General features: G+C 42.6%; 1 protein-coding gene across 1 annotated transcript in view; it reads left to right on the forward strand.

The window, feature by feature from the left end:
* The window catches only part of GABRA4 (gamma-aminobutyric acid type A receptor subunit alpha4), a 60,733-nt gene that overhangs the window by 9,773 nt on the left and 27,840 nt on the right, over positions 1 to 23,120 (forward strand). Inside the window, exon 3 of the mRNA XM_081020027.1 lies at positions 20,771 to 20,838. Coding sequence (XP_080876153.1) covers positions 20,771 to 20,838 — 68 coding nt within the window. The remainder of the gene's footprint in view (positions 1 to 20,770; positions 20,839 to 23,120) is intronic.

Genomic DNA, 23,120 nt, shown 5'->3' on the forward strand with positions numbered 1-23,120 from the left:
ACCTCAGTTTAGAAGCCTCTGCTTAAACCTTCTTTTTAGTTTCATTTCATTTCATTTAAACCTTTTATTTAGTGTTAAGGGAGGGGTAGTATCTCTTGTTGGGGACACATTGTGCTCCTTCTGGGGGAGTTTGCCCACCTTTGGTCCACACCCTGCACTCAGCTTTCACCTGTGACTCCTAGAAGCTGCCAGCATTTGACCATGGCCACACCCAATATAAAAAAGAAAACTTGTCTGCAAGGGCTTAAGATTTATATGTGTTGTTTTTTTAAAAAAAGAAAAGGTGAAAGCACTTTCTTGAGGGGGCTGGGAGAGACTACCAGTGAGGCAACTTTTCCACGCCCCATCTCTCTCTCTCTCTCTCTCTCTCTCTCTCTCTCTCTCTCTCTCTCCATTGGACTACAACATTATACCTCTATCATACTTCTGCCTGTGTCCATTTAGCTTAGTTTCAATCTCAACCCTAAAGGTAAAGGGACCCCTGACTGTTAGGTCCAGTCGCGGACGACTCTGGGGTTGCGATGCTCATCTTGCTTTATTGGCCAAGGGAGCCGGCGTACAGCTTCCGGGTCACGTGGCCAGCATGACTAAGCCACTTCTGGCGAACCAGAGCAGCGCACGGAAACACCATTTACCTTCCCGCCCGAGCGATACCTATTTATCTACTTGCACTTTGACGTGCTTTCGAACTTCTAGGTTGGCAGGAGCAGGGATTGAGCAACAGGCGCTCACCCCATTGAAGGGATTCGAACTGCCGACCTTCTGATCGGCAAGTCCTAGGCTCTGTGGTTTAACCCACAGTGCCACCCGCGTCCTAACCCTGATTAAAAGTGCACTGGCATGAAAAATGTAGAGGCTGAAACAGAATGGGTTGACTTCTGCTGATAAACACCTTGGGTAGGATCCGGCCAAATTTTAAGTCACATGGATTTCCTGCTGAAATTAATGGCCCTTAAATGTGTCAGCTTGGCTGGGCTGTGCCCCTTGTGAATTATAAATAAAATCCGACCGGTTTATTACAACAAATCATCATGTAACATTCTGCTTTCTAGGTTAGAGCAGAATGACGTGTAAGCGTCTGCTGAAGCCTGGATGTCTTCCAAACTCCCCACCTCCCCAACCCGATAAATATTTCCTTATCAGTAATTTTGTCGTACAGTTTTCCTGGAATGTGGAGATACTGTTGGCTTTCTGTTGATTTCCTAAAGATGGCATGTACCCAGATTCAAAGAAATCTGAAACCATCTTGGCTTCAGTAGAGATTTCATCAATTGCAACATTACCTTAGACTCTTAAAATTAGTCCCTGTCAGTACACTGCTTAGCATTTGTAGGGTAAAAGGCTGAAAAATGAGTAGGAAGTGCTATCAGCTTGCTCATCTAGAGAAGGGGATTTGTACCACCCTGCTTTTTAAAAGTGGGCGTATGAATGGTTCTAACAGCCATCAGCCCAGCCCCCAGGCACTGTGAGTTCCAGCCACCCCTGGTTATCCACCCTCTGCTTCTTCTAGGAGTTCATACCCAAAAGAGGTATTTTAACTGGTAAACATAGAGAGACAGAGGCATTAAAAGACAGTCAATACAGAAAAGAAACCAGATGATAAAAAAACTCCTAACTTCTCTTTCGACTCTTCATTGATAATAATTTGCTGGGCTTGAACTTATAATTTTGGAAGTATGAATGTCCATTCAATTACAACAGGATTGGAACCATGATAGGTATTCTCTTCTCCAATCCTCTCTCCATCCCCCCTCTCTTCCTCCATGCTTTAGAGGTGAATTTTACTTCAAATCTCTTGATCAGCCAGACCAATGGGTTGGGCTTTGTGTGCCTAGCCACAGACCCCTCACCCCCCTGGGAGCCAAGGCCAGGAAAAACAAGACACAACGCAGTAGGATTAAAATTAGGCCACAACTTTATTAAATTTCAGATGTAGGAAACCTTGGCTTAGGCACTGGGCGGTTATCCCTCTTAGCCCCCAATTGGGGACTGAGGCTGGGCAAGGGTGAGGCAGGAAATATGGGGGAGACTGCAAAATGGATGTTTACGCAGCTGCCCCCCTCAAGTTCTGAGAGTTTGACCATACACCGAGCACTCGTGGCCAGTGATTCCCTGCGAAAACCCCTTTAACGGGGCCCTGCTAACAGCACTGCACGAGGGGTGCATAACCACGCTACCCCTCCATTCCGTTGATGGCCTAAAGAATACCACCCAAGGCCTAAAATCACCAAAGTTGTGACAATTGCTATGGGGAAGGCAAAACCTGCAGAATCTGGGAAACAGCAACCATCGTGCGACTGCAGCAATGCCCACGGACCTGAAAAGGAAAAGGTTAACCTGCAACAACCTTAAAACAGTTAGAGAGAGGGTAGGGTGGGTGATAAGGGATGCGGGTGGCGCTGTGGGTTAAACCACAGAGCCTAGGACTTGCCAATCAGAAGGTCGGCGGTTCGAATCCCCATGACGGGGTGAGCTCCTGTCGCTCGGTCCCTGCTCCTGCCAACCTAGCAGTTCGAAAGCACCTCAAAGTGCAAGTAGATAAATAGGTACCACTCCGCTAGGAAGGTAAACAGCGTTCCTGTGCACTGCTCTGGTTCGCAGAAGTGGCTTAGTCATGCTGGCCACATGACCTGGAAGCTGTATGCCAGCTCCCTTGGCCAATAAAGTGAGATGAGTGAGATGAGTGCTGCAACCCCAGAGTCGGCCAGGGGTCCCTTTACCTTTACCTTTGGTGGGCAAGGTGAGCAGTCATTACTGTTACTTGAAGTGACCAGCCAGTGTGCAAGTTAACTTTGAAGATGGACCTTCCTTCTCTATTGTTAAAAGGGAAATGAAGCAGGAAAAGAGTCATTGTCTCTCAGGACATAGATATTCCTTAAAGATCACCAATTATTCACCTGGCAGGAAGTGTATTGTGATGGAATGGGCATTGAGTGTAAGACAGCTCTCGAACCACTCTTTGTCTGCTTTTTTGGCGTAGGTGACTCACCCACGCCAAAAAAGCAAACAAAGATTGGTTCGAGAGCTGTCTTACACTCAATAACCAGCACTTTGGACCAGCTTTTAATTTATAGCTAGATAGGATCTGAAAATGTAACTAAATTGTGTTTTCTCTGCGCTGTTACCTGAAATATTTTTGTAATGTTGATGGAGAGTAAGTGATTGGGATTTTCATGCTGTCGTGCAATTACAGTTCTACTATAGTTGGATACCTGTTTGGACATCTGGAGGGCTTTTATCGACTTATAAGTACAATCTTGGATGGAAGTACTGCTTGATATTGTATTATCAATGTGAGTTGACAGTGTTTATTGGCACTGTGTATTTTTCTTTCCTTTTTTAATATCATGTTTTCTTGGTCTTTTTTCCCCTCAAGAGTTTTTTGTCCAAGAGTTTGGAATCTGTGATTTTCAGGATACCAAGGAGGGATTTAGGCTTGTTTTTAAAGCTATGCTTAAGGAAAAAAACTATTGGATAACTAGCCAGAATATAAGCTGATGCAGGCCATTTGATAAATATAAATTCACGTGACTCCTGTAAAACATTGTCAATCATAGCTTCTGATCTCAGTAAGAAAGGAATTCAATTTGCTGTAGGTTTCTTTCAGAAACATACATAATTTCTGGCTTCTCCTTCAACTGTATATGTTATAAATGACTTATATAATAACGTGAAACAAATGCCAGTCATGAAGCATGACTAGTTTGGTAATTTAAAGGGGGGGAAATAAGAATTTGAGACTTGAAGTGAGATATTAAAAAAAACTATGTTTCATATTTAATTATCAATATTTGATAGCCCATATTTTGTAATCGCATACCACTTGCTATTTTATGTTTGTAATCTGCTAGCTGCTGTTCCTTAATAGTCGACAATTTATCACTCAATAGTAATTGTTTAAAATCAGCATTGGTTTGTGCTAAAAGGAGTCACATTGGTTCTTTGCAACATCTGGAACAAACTCATTTATATCAGTCCTTCATTACAACACTTTACTGAAATACAGAAACATGGTCCTGGTTTGTACATCACAGTAAGCCATGCCAATCCCTGCATGCTTTGATCCTTCCCACTGGTGTGTGGGAGAAACAAACCATGATCCCTGGCTTAGCAGCATAATTTGTTTCTTTCCAATCAAACCTAAATCTGTAGCCAGAGTTTGCTCTTGATTTATTCTTCAGGGTTTGTTTGGAGTGAAACAAATTATGATACCCAGTTTGAAGGTAACATTAAGCCAGGGATTTGGGTTTGTTGCTTCTGCACACAAGGCAGGTGAGATCTGTACATTCACAGCAAATCATTAACTCTGGTTAACCGTGGGAAACAATATTTATTGGCCACCAGCTATATTTCAGCCAGTATTAAGGAAATGGTTGTATTTAGAAAAAAGAGAGAAGATGAGATAAAAGGAAAGACTTCTTGTCATCAAAATCTTTGGCTTAACAATGTTGCTTTGGAAGAAGTTGTTATCTTGGTTTGCCTCAAATATATATATATATGTATATGTATATGGCATATTTCACTGAGACAATTTAGGATGATGCACAGCACTTGTTCATTAGCAGAAAACCTGACACTACATTATTCCAACGTGCAAAAGCAAGTCAGACTCTTGCCAACTACATTATATGATCATGAAGTATAGCTGTAAGTTAGAAAGCGTGAGTCTCACTCAAATAATTTAAGTGGAATAGTTTGCTGATAGATTCCTGCCAATGGGTTAATCTTTCCTTGCATGGAAGACGATACTGTGTCCTCACATGGTTGATTCTGTGCCTGGTGCAGGGACTTGCAGAAATAGCTCCGTTTATGGAGCCTTCCCCTGCTAGCTCCTCCTAGTTAAGAATTGGGGGAAATGGAGCTGTCCATCTCCTGCTGATCTTCTGTATAGCAAGGCTTTGGAAAAACCTTTCAGCACCATGGACAAGACACTCATACAGACTGTCCGAAAGAGCTTTATTTATCTCTATAAAAAGAATAGGTACATACTCTTTGATTTAGGAGGGCATTTATGAATAATGAACTTATGCATTGTGAACTTGGAATTTTCTTTTTCTACTGACTGCAGGATTTACAGCCTCTATGTATTTTTTTTTATAAAAAAACCCATTTTATTGTATTTCGGCTATCATGCTAGCAGCAGTTTGATACATCAGCGATGCTTTATTATCTTTAATTCTAAAACACTCTGAGCTTCTCATCATGAATGTACAGGGGGGATATGAATCTGGGAAACAAGCAAAATGCCCCAAAGTCTTCAGGATTTGCCATATATTTGGAGTTGGGAGAGCCAAGACAGATGAGGCAATAACAAAGCTCTTCATGAATTAACACGCTAAAGTGTCTATTTTAATATATTAGCTCATTTTCAGATTACTCACAAAGTGAGCAAAAGTTCTTTAGTAGTTTCTCAGACCCTGTGTTTGCTTTGTAGTAGGAGCGGTCATTAAAGTCAGTGGGAGTTGAACCCACCAATTTTTGCTTGGGGGACGACGACTCATATTTATAGGCTCCATGTGCACAGATGTATTGATTGGTCCTTGAAAGCCTGGCGTCTCAGCAGTAATTCACTGATCAGCCATATCTCTACCTTAGAAGCAGGGGAGGGCTATAGTTCAGTGGCAAAGCAACTGCGTTACATGCAGAACAACTGGGATAAACCCTGCCTGAAATATTGGAGAACTACAGCTATTCAGTCTAGAGTAGATGATATTGAGTTAGATAGACCATTGGGTTGACTTGGTATAGGGCACCTTCCTATTTTCTTAAGGGCCTTAAACCACAGCTGTTCAAATTTACAATGTCACTGTTAACTTTCAGAATGTAATTCTTTGGTTCCTGGATGGGCATCCCAGGGGTCATAGCATTCTGCTGATCTTCCTCTCCATAAACAGAGAGAGGGATTTGCTGGTGGGGCATGAGTCTGCTCGTGGTTTCCCCACTGCATTCCTGAATGAAAGGGAGGGCTATAAAAAGCCCAGCAAGACTTGGTGGTTCTACCATCTTCAATTTTCTCTCTCTCACCCCCTTTGGATTATGTTTGCGTGAGGTGTTCAATTCCTTCTCCATAGCTGAGACATGCCACCATCTCAAAACTGATGGCTAACAAAATCAATGAGCTCTCAGTAAGGAAAACAATTATCAGCCAACCATCTTGGGCCAATCTCCCTAACAGAAGGAAGGCCAGTCCTTAGTAATGGCAGAAAGAAGCAGAAACGTCAGGGTTATTATTGTAACAAAAAGTGCAGTGAGCAATTCAGAAAAATGTACCCAACACTTCAGAAATGGATTTGTGAGGAGCAAATGGGGTAGCCATTTTGTGGCCGTGGGCTATATCAATTTAGGCCTCTGACCTTGTTTCTCACTACAGTGGTACCGCAGGTTACATATGCTTGAGGTTACATACGCTTCAGACTCCGCTAACCCAGAAATAGTGCTTCAGGTTAAGAACTTTGCTTCAGGATGAGAACAGAAATCGTGCTCCGGCGGCACAGCGGCAGCAGGAGGCCCCATTAACTAATGTGGTGCTTCAGGTTAAGAACAGTTTCAGGTTAAGTACGGACCTCCGGAGCGAATTAAGTACTTAACCTGAGGTACCACTGTATTTATTGGTTGTTCAAGCTCATAGTAAACCAGTGTTATAATTACACCTGCTTATTTGGCTCCATACATTACCCATTGCTCAGTTCTAGAAAGGCTACCAAATCACTGCATAGTACCACTTCTTGTGCTGTATCCATACTTCCCAATGCTTTCCCCAAAGGATGGAAAACTTGTGGCCTTTCAGGTGATATTGGACCCCAGTTCCCCTCAGATTCCTACACATGAGTATGAGTCTGGCAGAGACACATGCCCGACTGGCATGTTCTCTCCCTCCTGGTCGTTTGTTCGGGAGATTCAAAATCTTTCTCCAGCCTGAACATTACAGCGACTGATGCCTTAGAGGCATCAGTACACGTCAGGATCATCAGAGTATAGGCAGCCAGTGTACAGACTCAGTAGCCCAACATTTTGGCTAAACTATGTTTCTTTACATATACACACTCGGAGCATCGTAACTCAGCTCCTTCCTCTTCAGCATCAGACAGCAAAGAGAAAGAACAAAGGACAATTGTCCTACATCACAGAAACACAGTAATACAAACATCCTGTCTCTGTCACTTCCCACAACGTGGAATGAAAATATACACCATCATGTGATATAACCAATCCCATGACGGGGAAAGAATCCTAACAGGTCAGTGCTAGGGAAGATGGGAATTGGAGTTCATCAACTTTTGGAGGGACACAGGTTCCATATCCCTGTCCTACTGTCATACCAAAAGTTTCACCTGAGCTGTCAATTTACTAGACAAGCCACTATCCCCTTGAGTACAAACCTTCTACAATATGATGATGATGATGATGATGATGATACAGACCAAGCTTGTGGTGTTGTTGTAAGAACTACGAAGACGTTGCATGCAATGCACTTTGCCCACTTGAAGTTTGATATATACATGCCAAGAGTGATTATGGATTGGTTATTCTATAACTATAATTAGGTTTTTTATGGTTTATTTAAGTGTTAAGTGTTCTCAGGTTGGATTTGGTGGCTGTTCCTCACAGATACTGATTAAAGGATGTAGCCCTGACACGACTTACAAGTTTGCCTTCTCTTCAATGGGATTTGCAAGCTTGTAAGTATTACCCAGATGGTTGCCTTAATCTTTAACATGCCATTTTAATTGTTACTAATTTAATGCAACAGCATAGCTTATCCACTCCCACTTATCACTAGAGTTTGCTGTTCTTTCAGAAGGAAATAATCAGGGGGACTGCAGTGATGCTTATAGCCACACACAAAGCGCTCAGTAGTTTCTAAGTGAAGGATTTGGGACAAAAAAAGGATGGGGGACTGGTACATGAAAGCAACCTTAACAAGAAAAGCTGAATGTGCACTTTAAAGCACACTCAGTGCACATTTAAAGCACATGGCTCCCCCACCCCAAATCCTGGGAAATGTAGTTTGTTAAGGGTGCTGGGAATTGCAGTTCTGTAAGGGGGGGTAGACTAGGGACACGGGTGGCGCTGTGGGTTAAACCACTGAGCCTAGGGCTTGCCGATCAGAAGGTCGGCGGTTCGAATCCCCGCAACGGGGTTAGCTCCCGTTGCTCGGTCCCTGCTCCTGCCAACCTAGTGGTTTGAAAGCACGTCAAAGTGCAAGTAGATAAATAGGTACCGCTCTGGTGGGAAGGTAAACGGCGTTTCTGTGTGCTGCTGTGGTTCGCCAGAAGCGGCTTAGTCATTGCTGGCCACATGACCGGCTGTACGCCGGCTCCCTCGGCCAATAAAGCGAGAAGAGCGCCGCAACCCCACAGTCGGCCACGACTGGACCTAATGGTCAGGGGTTCCTTTACCTTTACCTAGGGGGTAGACTACAGTTCCCAGCATTCTTCGGGGAAAGTAATGCATGTTGGATGTACTTTAAGTGTATGGTGTAGAGAAGGCAAAAAGGATGTGGATTTAGCCCTGCTTTACCAGAGAAACCTACTTAGCCAATGAGCACACACTTCACCTGCCAGGGAACGATCCCTTCCCTGGCTACATTTGACACCCACACGATCCCTTGTGATAAGTAGGAAAGAAAACTGGAGAAAAATGATACACAGTGAAATTCTGTTTGTGTTTACTCAGAAGCAGAAATGTTTTCTCTAGAGAACACTCTGGTGTTTTTAGCGGAACTCACATTGTGGTATGCCTAGGATTGCGAAGCCCCATTGAACACAACAGAGCTTCCTTCTAAGTAGGCATGCATAGGATTGCACTGAACACAGGACAAATGCCGAAATATAGCTGTCCTTTGTCAACAACAAACTGTCACTGTTTTCTGTGTTGAATATATATTATATGGTAATTTATGGACCTAATATGTATTTGCACATGTTGCCATGCAACCAGTCCACACAGAAGATAGGCACCCTATATATAGAAATGAGCAAACCAGTGATATTTTAGGGAGCAGGCTAGCAGGCAGGGCCCATTACTTACGTACATCACAGGAGCCTACACAACACAAAACACTGTTGCCTTATGTAGGTTTTATTTTATTTGTTTTTATCTTATATTTTGGAAATGTACATCCACGTTTTTTTCCTTTAATTGTTTGGGGGGTCCCCAAGAGAGTGGGGCCCTAAGCTACAGCTTGTTTAGCTTATACGTAAATGCGGCACTGAAACCCGTATCTCATAAGAGCAATCTAGGTGTTAGGCGCAAATGAGCCTTACCAAGCCTCTGTGTTCTTTGAAAATGAAAAACATTTTTGGAAAGGGCCAAGTCTGGGTGGAGGGGTGCTTATCCTATTTTCTGCTGACTGGTATTCAATTCCACTTAACTCCCTGCTCCCTGCTTTTTCCCTCTGTGGCTTTGCAAGCTTCTTGGGCTCCTGTAGCAGTGGGTGGAGCTTGGGACCATAGCTGTCAACTTACAGATTTGAAAATAAGGGACCAGCAGCCTCAAAAATAAGGGATCAGCAGCCAAAATAAGTTATTTTTTGGGCACAGCTATGTTCAACTTCTGAGCCCCTCCCAGCCAAAGGCAGAAAGCCCAGCCAGCAGCCAAACGAAGCCTCAAGCTTCTTATATATTTATTATTTTGGAGATAGTTGGTAAGTCATTATTGTGTGTACTGGGAGTTTTGCCCCCAGTCCTGATGTGTAATATGGGTTTAAATATACTGACCTACCTTAAAGGCTTCTTTTAACCATTACTGTGATTATACACGGAGTGCTTAGACAGCTCAGAGAAAATGTAATAATTATAATACTCCAAAGAACTTCACCCTTTGGAAAATGTGACTGCATTTACCCTGGATCAAAAGACATTTCTCTGCAGGAGTTCTAACCCTTTTTTTTGTTTATTAAAAAATATATGATTTGATCTTAAGTTCCTTCGCCAGTAACCAGACAGATAATTGCAGCAGGGGTGTGTACGTGGGTGCAGTTAATAATAAATATAATGAGGGCTGGTTCAGGAGCTTGTGAACTGGGAAGCAACTATATCATTTGATGCTGATTGTTTTAAACTTTTTAAAATGTTGTATTTTGAATTGCTGTCACTCGCTCTGGGATGTTAGAATGAAGAATGGGTAGTAATAATAATAATAATAATAATAATAATAATAATACTTGTTTAAAAGGTAAAGGGACCCCTGACCATTAGGTCCAGTCGTGACCGACTCTGGGGTTGTGGCGCTCATCTCACTTTATTGGCTGAGGGAGCCGGTATATAGCTTCCGGGTCATGTGGCCAGCATGACTAAGCCGCTTCTGGCGAACCAGAGCAGCAGACGGAAACGCCGTTTACCTTCCCGCCAGAGCGGTACCTATTTATCTACTTGCACTTCGGGCTTTCGAACCGCTAGGTTGGCAGGAGCAGGGACCAAGCAATGGGAGCTCACCCCGTTGCGGGGATTTGAACCACCAACCTTCTGATCGGCAAGTCCTAGGCTCTGTGGTTTAACCCACAGCACCACCCGAATCCTTTAATAATACTTGCTAGTGCTTGCAAAATGTTTTGTGTGTGCTATTCATCACCTGATGAAGCCTCTAGCCCACCTTTGACCCAGTCATATTTTTACCTGCCCTATAGCTAATGTCATATATGACATGTAGTCACCAACACAGGGGTCCTTTTGGACCCAGAAGAGGGTGGAACTGTAGAAGGAATGGGGGTGGAGCAGAAGGGGTATAATGGGGTGGGGTGCACTTATATGCACTCCGTCAATATGTGGGGGGGCTGGGAATGGAACCCCCATGTGAAATCCTCCCCACCTGTATTCAGTTCAAGCTTTGACTTAAGCCTTGGTAGCCAGCCTGTCGGAAAACAAGAGAAAAATTGGAAATGCAAAGAATGTGGTTTTCTACAATTCTTCGGAGATAATTTTCATACAAGTGTTCCAAGAAGCCATCCGTACAATTGGCTTCATACTTTTGTTATAAACTTATTCTGCTTACCTGAAAAACAAAATTGTCAGTGTCATTTAAGCCATGAAGTGAGGCTGATCGGTTTTCCAGGCAGCTGTCCAAATGGCAAAACTGGATGACTCAGATGACTGCTAAAAAGATATGGGCCTAGTATTTACCTATACATTGTCTTTCTTGATTTCTTTCCCAGGTTGGTAGTGACTGAAGTTATTACCATCTGTCTACTGCTCAGTGACCTTGGCAAAATTAGATGGTATTCTTAGCACTGTCCCCAGTGGACAGGTGTCCTGCTCACGAAATTGGCCCCAGTTGATACCTTGTTGGCATCTTTAGCTGATAGGCTGTGTGTTGAATAACAGTGAAAAGCAAATTACCTCATAATTTCTTCAAATGACCTTCTTTGAATCAGGAAGATGTCATAGATGTGGTTGCAATCTTCAGTATATCTCTCCTACAGCAATGTTTTCAAACTTCTTTTCCTCTGGGGATGCTTTCTATGTAGACATCATATTTTTTTGTTTATTGAGGTGTCCCAGCACATACCTGTTGTGTAACCTCTGCATGTGGTGGCCAATGAGTTGCTTTACAGATGAACTCCCATCAGGCCAATGGTCAGGGATTGTAGTCCAACAACATCTGCAATCCAACTCCATGCTGGCTATCCTTGTTTCATGGGATTCTGGACGGGTCTTTGAGCACGGTCTCAGCTTGCGAGGGGAACTTGGCAGAGAGGTTGATATCTGCCTTTCCATCATATTAAACACCACACACTTGTCTGAGACTACTCACTGCAGAAAAGAAAAACCAATAATGGCATACAAACTTTAAGAGGAGGTTTCTTATGACCTCCCTCCCTAAGGAACATGCAGGGCCACAGCTTCAAAACCATACCAATAAAGTAGATCTATTTGGTAATAAATAAACTACTCAGCAGCAGGGCTACAGAGCTTCTGTGATTCTGAAGAACTGCCGTACAAGCATACAGTTTGACTGCAACCTGCTGAGAACTGCAGTTGTCTTTTTTAAAAATGCACAACCAAATTTCTAGGTAGTGTGGCTACAGATATATCGGCTTGAACGTGTGTGGAGAAACCATTTCAAGTCTATTATTGCAGCTACGCAGACTAAAACATCATTTTTTCTGTGAGTAGGGTGTACAAAACGAGTGGCAAATATACGCTGACTTCATAGTTTTGTGGCTGTGGCGAACATTTGCTCTTCTAGTTGCATGTGTGTGTAGGTTAGTTCCTTTTGTATACAGTGGTACCTCGGGTTACATATGCTTCAGGTTACATAAGCTTCAGGTTACAGACTCCGCTAACCCAGAAATAGTGCTTCAGGTTAAGAACTTTGCTTCAAGATGAGAACAGAAATCGTGCTCCGGCGGTGCAGCAGCAGCAGGAGGCCCCATTAGCTAAAGTGGTGCTTCAGGTTAAGAACAGTTTCAGGTTAAGTACGAACCTCTGGAACGAATTAAGTACTTAACCCAAGGTACCACTGTATAAACCATGCTCAAATCGTTGCACAGGTTCAAAATCCCATAGAAACACTAACAGCGAACTGAAAGATAAAAAACTTAAACTAAAAAAGGGGGAGATCGGAGAGCACCATACTTACACCCTAAATAGTTGGGACCAAAATACTTCCAGGAATAGAAGTGGCTTCATTAGGGCAAACGAGGTATTGACTCACCAATTTCAGTGTACCCTCAGTAAGCCCCAGGCTGCCTCGTTTCTTACATGCAACCAGTCAGAGGGTGGCTCTGCCTGCTATTGGCTGTGGTGCCACCCACTGCTGACCTTCCTGCCTCCCATCCTGCCAGCCCAAATGGGCACCGGTCATCACTAGCTCCAACTCTATGAGCCTGTCTGCCCATACAGAACTTTTGAGGAGCTCTGCTTGATTCGCCAGTGTGGTGTAGTGGTTAAGAGCGATAGACTCGTAATCTGGTGAACTGGGTTCGCGTCTCCGCTCCTCCACATGCAGCTGCTGGGTGACCTTGGGCCAGTCACACTTCTTTGAAGTCTCTCAGCCTCACTCCCCTCACAGAGTGTTTGTTGTGGGGGAGGAAGGGAAAGGAGAATGTTAGCCGCTTTGAGACTCCTTCGGGTAGTGATAAAGCAGGATATCAAATCCAAACTCCTCCTCTTCTTCTTGCCCCCATTTGTCTGCCATACATGTTGTTGGGGGGGGGGATTCAGGAAAAGGCCGTCTCTGTGGCAGCACCCAGTTGATTGCACTCTCTTTCCCAAGAGAGCCGTCTGTGTTGGTATTTTGCACAAAGTGAATTTTGTATGTGTGTGCGTGGTGGCAAGCCTTTCTGGTTACTGAATGCTAAAAAATTATCTTTTTTTTAAAAAAAACTTGCTCTTTCTGTAAGCTTGCATCTCTGTATGTGTGTGCTATAAATAAAATTTATTATTATTATTATTATTATTATTATTATTATTATTATTAAATTCTGATGGTGTTCACCACCCTGGGCATCCTGGAGATGAACTGGGGAAGCAGGATATAAATATTTTTGTGTGCATTAAATGCATTATGAAAAAAGAATAACGACCATACCATCTTAGAGAAGTCCGACTTTGTGCCTAGTGCCAGCAGTGGAACATGGTCCAGGGTCACATTTAAAGAATTATAAATGCTAAGTGTTACTTAGTGCTTTCAAGTGTTCAAAGAGATTCAGATAGGTTATATAATCCTTACGCATCACTAGGCGACACCAGTTCTTAAAGAACAGGAAGCAGCATATTAGAGATGCTCCGTAAGGTGCGCAGGACAAAGGCTCTTGCGGGCTTTCAAGGCCGCCCCTTGAATTGGGCTGAGAAGCTGAGGAGCTAGTGCAGGCAAAGAAGACTTGGAATACTAATGAATTGGAAGTCTGTTGCTGCTCTTGAGCAACCAGCCTAGATATCTGAGTAGGAGAGAGAGAAATGCAACTGCCCCCCTCCCCAGCCCACCTATAAAAGCATTTTATATTCATAAATATTTATTATCAATTTAAAGACGTAATTTGCTGGGAAGTTACAGATCTGCCTGCTCCAAATGTGCTTTTCCACACCGAAACTGTCCCTTTTCCGTTCTTCTGTTCCCAGTTTGCCTGTTATCATCTCAGCTGAAAGAGAGTGGCACAGAGTGAGGCTCGGCAGCCGACGTGAGATGGGGGGTGGGGCAGCCACTGGACACTCTCCCTGCCTGATGTGAAACTGAGTAATAATTGGATTTTGCACTCAGTTGCTTTCCATTCTTTGGAATGTTTGTTCCTCTGAGCGGTGATTCATACTTGACAGTGCCCATTGCAGTATGTGTAAAGCTCCCCTACTATTTAGCTGACATTAAAAATGCTCACCACTGAATCTATAAATAGTTCCTAGAAGGCAAGCGGGGATTTTTTTAGAAGGTCCACCAAGAAGCAGCTTTTAATTTTCTCCAACCCAGCATTAGCTTGCTCTTGTGTAATAACTGTATACCTTAGCATCAGAATGTTCATCTGTACTGTGAGCAGATGTTTTTCTTTTCAATCGGGTAATAAAACAATTTCCCTCAGTAGCACCTTGTTGTGCCACTTTGCCTGGGTATGTTAAGTTCTAAACCAAAATAAATTGAGGTATTAAGGATAAGCAGGTCCTGGCTGGCATTTCATATTTGTGTCTTACACTTCAGCAGGCAAGCTGGCACCCAGGGTGTTCTGTACTGTCTGAAATGGTGTTAAATTAGTCTTTGAATTCCTAAAAATTCCCCTCACTACTTTTGGTCTCACGCTTCAGAGTATGTGCACTCCCTTAGGATTAGCTTGAGGTTCAGTTAGTAGATCTTACTATGGAAGTTTCCCATTGCTGGTTGTTTACTATACATGTTGCATGCACTGGGGTGGTTAAAAGTATATTATTATTTAATTTTCATAGTGCTTTTATGACACATGAAATTCTAGAGAACAACACATTAAAAAAGAGAGAGGAGGACTCTGCCAAAAAGAACTAACAATCAGTAGTGAAGGAAGCAGAGGGAGGGAAGCAATAGAAGGAAGGTGGGCTTTTAAAAAATGTATCTATAAAGGCTTTAATCAGTGTTTTTTCAGTTGATGTGCACTGGAGCGCAGTTCCGGCACCTCTCTGGCGGGTGCCATTGCGGGCCAGCGCTCCCCACCCGCTTCTTGCCTTTACATACTTCTGAGAAGCTCAAAACAGACATTTCAAGTCAAAATGCAAGTCTACACTTTGTTAAGATCTATGACTCCACCTTGAGGGACGCAGGTGGCGCTGTGGGTTAAACCGCAGAGCCTAGGACTTGCCGATCAGAAGGTCGCGGTTCGAATCCCTGCGACGGAGTGAGCTCCCGTTGTTCGGTCCCTGCTCCTGTCAACCTAGCAGTTTGAAAGCATGTCAAAGTGCAAGTAGATAAATAGGTACCACTCTGGTGGGACGGTAAACAGCGTTTCCGTGCGCTGCTCTGGTTCGCCAAAAGCGGCTTAGTCATGCTGGCCACATGACCCGTAAGCTGTACGCCGGCTCCCTCGGCCAATAAAGCGAGATGAGCGCCGCAACCCCAGAGTCGGTCACGACTGGACCTAATGGTCAGGGGTCCCTTTACCTTTACCTTATGACTCCACCTAGCTCCTAGCCACATTTGGTCAAGCTATGGGGTAGAGCAAATTCTTATTTCCTTTTCTTCATTCTGTCTCCTGTGTAGCAGTGGCGAGTTTTAATCTTTCGGCCAGGCCTCTACCATTGCACATGTCTTCTTCTTTTTTGGCGATCACTTGTAGCCGAGTAAGATTGTCTTCCATAAACATGGTTTTAACAATGAGTCCGTAAGTGACTGTGGAGGCCAGTTCTGGATCAACACATCCTTCCACAGTAGGCACATAGGTTTCTGGGCAGGAGTTGATCAAGGTGAGGGTTTGCCAAGCGTGCCTTCCTCTTAGCACGTTTCTTCCTTTTGTCCTGAGTTTGAGCATCTTCAAAGTCCACAACACCTTTGGTAAAGGCTGTTCTCCAATTGGAGCTCTCGCAGGCCAGTGTTTCCCAGTTGTCGGTGTTTATATACATTTTTAAAGATTTGTCTTGAGAAAGTCTTTAAACCTCTTTTGTTGACCACCAGCATTACGCTTTCCATTTTTAAGTTCGGAATAGAGTAGTTGCTTTGGAAGACGATAATCAGGCATGCGAACAACACGAGCCGTCCAACAAAGTTGATGTTGAAGAATCATTGCTTCGACACTGGTGATCTTTGCTTCTTCCAGTACACTAGCATTAGTTTGCCTGTCTTCCCAAGTGATATAAAATTTTTTCCAGAGACACCGTTGATGGAATCTTTTGAGGAGTTGGTGATGGCGTTTATAAGTGGTCCGTGTTTCACAAGCATACAGTAAGGCTGGTAGTACAATAGCTTTGTAAACAAGCATTTTGGTTTCCCTGAGAATGTCCTGGTGCTCAAACACTAGAAAGTCAAAAACCATTTTGGGATTCAGGAAGGGTAGCCTCAGATATAGTTAGGATGTGGTTTGCTAAGATCCTTACAAGAATTTTGCAGGCCGCAGTTAATAAAGAGATGCCTCTATAGTTTCCACAATCCATTCTATCACCTTTTTTTAAAAAAGTTGATAATTTTGGCATCCCTATAGTCTTCTGGTATCTCCTCTCTCTCCCAGATTTTTTTGATGAGCTTGTGAAGTTGTTGTGTCAGTTCATTTCTGCCCACTTTGAAGAATTCGGCAGGTATCCCATCAGGTCCGCTGGCTTTGATTCAAAGAAAAGCAATCCGATGGATTTCCAATGACAGTTGAAGCATTAGTTCTGCGTGCTTTGGCATGTTAGCTTGACCACTGATACAAGATCTTCAGGTGTGTAAAAGAGAACCCAGCAATGCAAAAGCTTTACACACATGGAACCAAATGCCCTGCAATAAGCAATAAGTTTACAACAAGGACATTCAAGGCAGATGTACAGTGAGTCCAAAATGGCCTTGAAGGTGAAGTAGGGAGGCCTGGCAAGCCTAATTTTGCCCATAGGTCAGAGGTTTGTCAACCCTGTGCTAAGCGAATAAAGTCATGTTCAGAAAAGCTGTCATTCCAACAGGAAGATGTGGGGACTTTCAGGAGTTGATTTCAAGCAGCTGCACAATCTTGATGACTTATGAATTAAAAATGGAAAGTCAGAAAAAAGAGATAGAAGGTGAAGACTTTTGAACTAGAAAATTGCAGGAGCTGATTGAGGTGACTGTGATCCGAACATAGCTTGTATATTGCTGCTTTGTTGGGAAAAGCTTCTAGTGATTCCTGCATTCATCTTCTTCCGAACTGAACTCTTAGGTGTAATTTACAAACTGTGAAGTGAGGTAATTTTACATGCTTTTGTTCTGTGTTCAGTTAGCAGCTTGAAACCTCCATATCGGGCCAATGGGAAATAATAATTTCACTTTTCTCATTCCTTATGCTTCCTTTCTGCATTTTGACACTAAGTGACATTTGCGCACACAACAATGTTAGGCACAAGGCAAATGCGCTTTACCTTTCAACAAAATCTTCACAGTGTTGTCACATTGTGCCTGCTAGGCTGCAAGAGTTGTTTAAAAGAGCCCAATAAACTCAACAGCCTGGAAGTTTGAAGGCTTCGAAATATATGGAACGTCTTCCTCTTTGGTATAGCCAAAGAGATTACGGTAACAATCAGGGACAAATCAACAATGAAACTAATGAAGCTTAACCTTCAGGGCCCCTAATCCTGTTGGGGTTCCCAGAAGCAACTTTAGTCCACACTGCGACCCAATTAGAGTCACATAACTCAATCTGAGTTGTATATATTTGTTGCATACATTTCAATCATCCCAAAGTTTGAGAGTCAGTAGCACAGATGTTGTAAAGGTGTGCTGATCTGTCATGGAACAAGCCCACTGCAGAAGATAATAGTGGCTACCCAGACCCAAAGCTGTCAACTTACAGATTTGAAAATAAGGGACCAGCAGCCTCGAAAATAAGGGATCAGCAGCCAAAATAAGGGATTTTCCAAACACAGGTATGTTCGACTTCTGAGCCCCTCCAAGCCAAAGGCAGAAAGCCCAGCCAACAGCCAAACGAAGCCTCAAATGGTGGTTCCCACAGCGCAGCAACCCGGGAAAGGGGATGCAGCAAGGAAAACCACCGTCACCTCTCCGCTGGGAAGCGCTGAGCAAAGGCGAGTCCCGAGGCAATGCGGCCGATTTGATCGGCACAAGGCATGCAAGCTCCACCTCCCCAGTCGTTCTTAGACTCCTTATTGGGTGAGCAACGCAGCCAAGCAACACAGTTGGAGCCTCCCTCCTCCCTGGCCAGCAGGGAGGGAGGGAGAGGAGATGCTTCTTTTGAAATCCGGGAAATTTAAGGGACATCATCAATAAGGGACAGCAGTGGGACACAGCGCTGGGATAAGGGACTTTCCCGCCAAATAAGGGACGGTTGACAGCTATGCCCAGACCTCATTGTTGGTTGTGAAAGGGCTTTGGTGACGGTTCAAGCTTCAAGGCCCGCAAAATGTAGGTCCATCACTGATAGCATTGAGATTCCTGCATTAGACGTTTATGTTGTGAACTGCCCTGAATCTATGAATGAAGGGGTATGTGTGTATACTAACTAACTAACTAACTAACTAACTAACTAACCAACCAAATAACCAAATAAAAAAATAAAAAATAAATATTGTATATGCCTGAGGTCTTTTTTAAGATACACAGTTTTGCAGCAGAACCCATCTATGTTATTATCCCCGTCCACCTGCTAAAGTCATAAGAACATAAGAAAAGCTCTGCTAGATTGGACAAAAGGTTGCCCCCATGATACTATACAGATTTTGAACCTGGAGAGAGCATGGTGGAGGTTTCCACCTGGCTAGCTAAATAATTCCTTCCCATCACAGACTTACCTAAGTGTAAGTCTGTGTGCCTTTCAGGGGGGTTGAAGTAATAAATGTGTTATGGATAATAGTTTAAGGGGACAGAAGGATGTGCTCAAACAAGCACCAATAGATCGTGCCTTTCAAATATACCTACTTGAGACAAAACAGCTTTTGGAGGCAGCAAAGACTGTCAGCCAGTATGCTGATTTTTAAAAAAATCTAATAAGGATAAATTGTTTTGTAGAAATATTATGGACACTGTTGCTATTTTGTTTGCTGTAATCGTTTGAAAAACTAAAATGGTGCGTAGGGTATTAAGAGGCTATAATGGGCAATAGATGCTGGTGACTTGTTTTCCAGCTCTGTATGTGAACATGCTGGCTATGTAACTTGGCTTAATAAACCATAACTTGGCTTATTAAGACAAAATATGTATGAGCATTTTGACTGCACGCATGGCCACTTTTCTCCTTCCTTTGCTGTGAACTGATTAACCTGGACATTAATTGTGGTCAAGGATGTTAAACTCAAATGACTTGGAGGGCAAATCCCCACCCCCACTCCGCGAAAATGCTTGGGAACCACAGTATTCTCATAAATAAATGCAGGTCCCACCTTCTGAACACAGTGCATTCCCAGGAAATAATTTGTTAAGTGAGCATTCACATAATGAGCTGATGAGCCATTATTTCTTATGGGAACGTTTTTAATCCATGAGCTCTCTTCCTGCAGCCAACTAGCAAAAGAGAGGCAGAGGAAAAATCTGATTTGTCTAATGTCTCCTGTTCCCTGATTTGTCTGAATTATCCTGCTTGGTGATTTGTCCGAATCTTTCTCCCCACTCCTTCTCTCCATGGTTTTTGCTTAAAAATGGCAGCCCCTAGCCAGCAAAGCACAAAAAAAGGAAGGAAGTGGGCAAACTCTGGCTGTTTGGATATCTGAATCAGCCATGTGTGCAGCAAGGTTTCGGCATAATTCTTTGTGTTTGGATAAGCGAATTTTCGCATAATGAGCAGGTGGATAGTGGGACCTGTGTGTATTCTGAGTGAGGTGTGGTAGGATTGCATTGGGAATTCTAACTTCTTTATGTTTTCTATTTCTCGTGTAGTTGGATCACACTCTGGATAGGTTCACATGCAGGAATGAACTCTGTGCCCACACCTTTACCTCGTCCTCCCCCCTCTACACTCCCTTATCAATTGATTACTTCCTGATGGTTGGTAAACCAGTTTGCCATTGCATCCAAACTGGCAAACTATGGCATGTACCTACGTTGCAGAATGGGACTGTAAAATAGTATTTGATCTTAGGGTGTTACACTGATTTGCAAAGCAAGCACAAACCATAGTTTGCCAGCTTGGATGTAACTGCAAAATATGGTCTGTGGCAAATGGCATGGTCTGCAGCAGATGGAGCACAAAAGGGGAAGAGGGATAGGGAGTGTGAAGAAGGGAGCAACTGAGTATAGGGCTTGCTCCTCTAGTGTCAAACCATGGTTTGGTGTTATATGTGAACTGAGTCTTTGCGAATGCAGTTGTATATTCCCCATTAACCCAATTTGAAACAAAGTTTGAAGGACCAGACCACTTTTCTCTATATAAAAAAAGAGCTTTTTCCAGATCTTCATGTGCATGTATTTTCTTGCCCATGTCAATCCGTGACAACGCATTACAAAAGCATTTCTGAATTATACCAGTGTACTTACGTAAGTCAAGAGATGGCATGAAAATCAACATTATGCAAGAATTTCCAAGTTCAGCAGGCTTGGTTGGAAGAACATGCTGCCTGCGCATTTTCCTCCGATTAGTCAAATGAATCGTCAAAGTGACAATTGCATAAGATGTGGCTTTTTTTTTTTTTTGCCAGTACAATCTTTCCTGCTTTTAAACCTGAAACATTCCAATTTTCCTTGCTCACTTCCTTTTTATATATATTAGGTCCTGTAACCGAAGTCAAAACAGATATCTATGTCACCAGTTTTGGACCTGTTTCTGATGTAGAGATGGTAGGTATCCCTCGCTTTCTTTGATTTTGTAGGGTTGAGGTGGCAGTGAGGAAATGAACCCCAGTAATGAGTGAACGACTAATTCAGATGCCTTTGTGCACTGCTGTCAATCATGCAAAATAGGGAAGATTAGCAGCAGCCTAATTTTCAGGCTATTAATAGATGTGGCAGCCCTGATTCTGTTCCTCCTATGCAGGCTGGATTTAGACCAATGTGTGTGAGTTTTTTTGGTTTTTGTTTAAATCGCTTTCAGCAGATTTACAACAGCTATGGAAATGATATAGCCAGTTCTTTGGAGAAGAGTCACCCCAATATAGAATAATTCATAACCTTGTTGGATTTGAAGGACAACAATGGCAGGAACAGAGGCATTGGATACTGGCATCAAAGACTTAGTCTGAGCCACAGACTGAAGTCTGTGAACTGTACATATTAAACAAAAGACGCCCATTTCCCTGAGTTGCCTCATTTTGCACAATTTATACTACTCCTTTAAGTCATGGGGAGGGGCAAGAAGCTAATGCAGAGCTATAAGGCTGTGCCCTCAGTTACTAGAAATCTTATTAATCTTCTGAGGTTTCATAAGGTATTGCCTGTTCTCATTCCAACAGTAAGGACTATAAATTCTCCCAATAGATAAACAAATACAGTGGTACCTTGGTTCTCAAACTTAATCCGTTCCGGAAGTCCATTCCAAAATGAAAGCGTTCCAAAAGCAAGGCGCGCTTTCCTATAGAAAGTAATTCAAAATGGATTAATCCATTCCAGACTTTTAAAAACAACCCTAAAACAGCAATTTAACATGAATTTTGCTATCTAATGAGACCATTGATCCATAAAATGAAAGCAATAATCAATGTACTGTACTATAAAATAAATAAGAAAGTATTGTAGATGATAAAAATTAAAATTAAATTTTGTTCTTACCTGCACTGATGATAGTCATTGTTTGGAGGGTGGGGGGGCTTTTATCCATTTCCACAGTCACACAATCAATCAATCAATCAATCAATCAATGAGTAGATGAACTGGGTTCTACACAGTCACAAAAACAAATTAACTGAAAAAGCCTCAAAAACAAAATTGCAAAATAAATAGCAAAAACAAAAGCTCCAAACTTAATCCATTCCGGAAGTCTGTTTGACTTCCAAAATGTTCAAAAACCAAGGCGCAGCTTCTGATTGGTGCAGGCGCCCCAGAAACAACAGCTGACAGCTGCAATGGACACTCAACTTCCAAAAAATGTTCGAAAACTGGAATACTTACTTCTGGGTTTTCAGTGTTTGGGAACCAAGGCGTTTGAGTACCAAGGCGTTTGAGAACCAAGGTACCACTGTAAATGCAAGCTGAGGTTCTCAGGTAGTTGAGTTTCACACCCAGTTCCATCTTCCACACATTTTCTCTCCTCCTGCTTGGAAGTCGCAGCAAATGCATAGTCGTGACGCTAGTCTATGCCTTGCTCTTGTTCAATCTGTGCATTTTCCAGTGCATGTTTTTCAAGTGCCCAGTGATTTCACAATTGGTTCGCTAAGGTTTCAGACCTAGTCACATTTATTTGGGACTTGATTTCAGCTGAAAATATCAACTTCGTGTGCATATCCTTTTCCATATGGACTTGCCCTCTCTGCTGAGGTTTGAACGCGTTTGCTCTGGAGCCTCTTTGCTCTAGATGTCCATATGACCTTTGCAGTTCACATAGGGTTCTGCATTAAGCCATATGCATGCACCTATAGATCTTTATCTACACACACACACACTTTTTTTTAGTCCTGTGAATGCATTTATGAAGGCCATTGGAAAGATGCGTGTACATAAGTTGTGTCCAAATAAAGGGCTGCATGATCATTTTGTGACATGCTACTTCCCATTTGGATCATCCCATCTGTGTTTTATTTGTTGAAATTAGATAATATTCCTTTGATTTTGGCTGATATAATTAATCATGTGGCCCACTGAATATTTTAATTTGTCCATCTGTTTAAAAAAAATAGCGTGGACATGAAAACCATTAACATATGTTAATGAATTAATCATTCTGTTTCCAGTTCTGTGCTAGAGTACAAGTTTAATTGCGTGCTTCTTGCCATTCTATTAGATTATAGTAATTATTTTTGATTGATTTAATATGTATAGCAATTTATTTATATGAGTAATGTGGAAAATTAAAGTATTAAAGGAGTACATAGTTCTGTTTAATTGATAGAAATGTGTTTAGGGAGTTTACAGTTACCAGTGACTAATTTGTCCTTGAGGGATATTCATAGAAAGGATATGCTTATAAA

The sequence above is a fragment of the Podarcis pityusensis genome (assembly GCF_964106645.2).
Source record: "Podarcis pityusensis genome assembly, chromosome: 9".
Taxonomy (NCBI): domain Eukaryota; kingdom Metazoa; phylum Chordata; class Lepidosauria; order Squamata; family Lacertidae; genus Podarcis; species Podarcis pityusensis.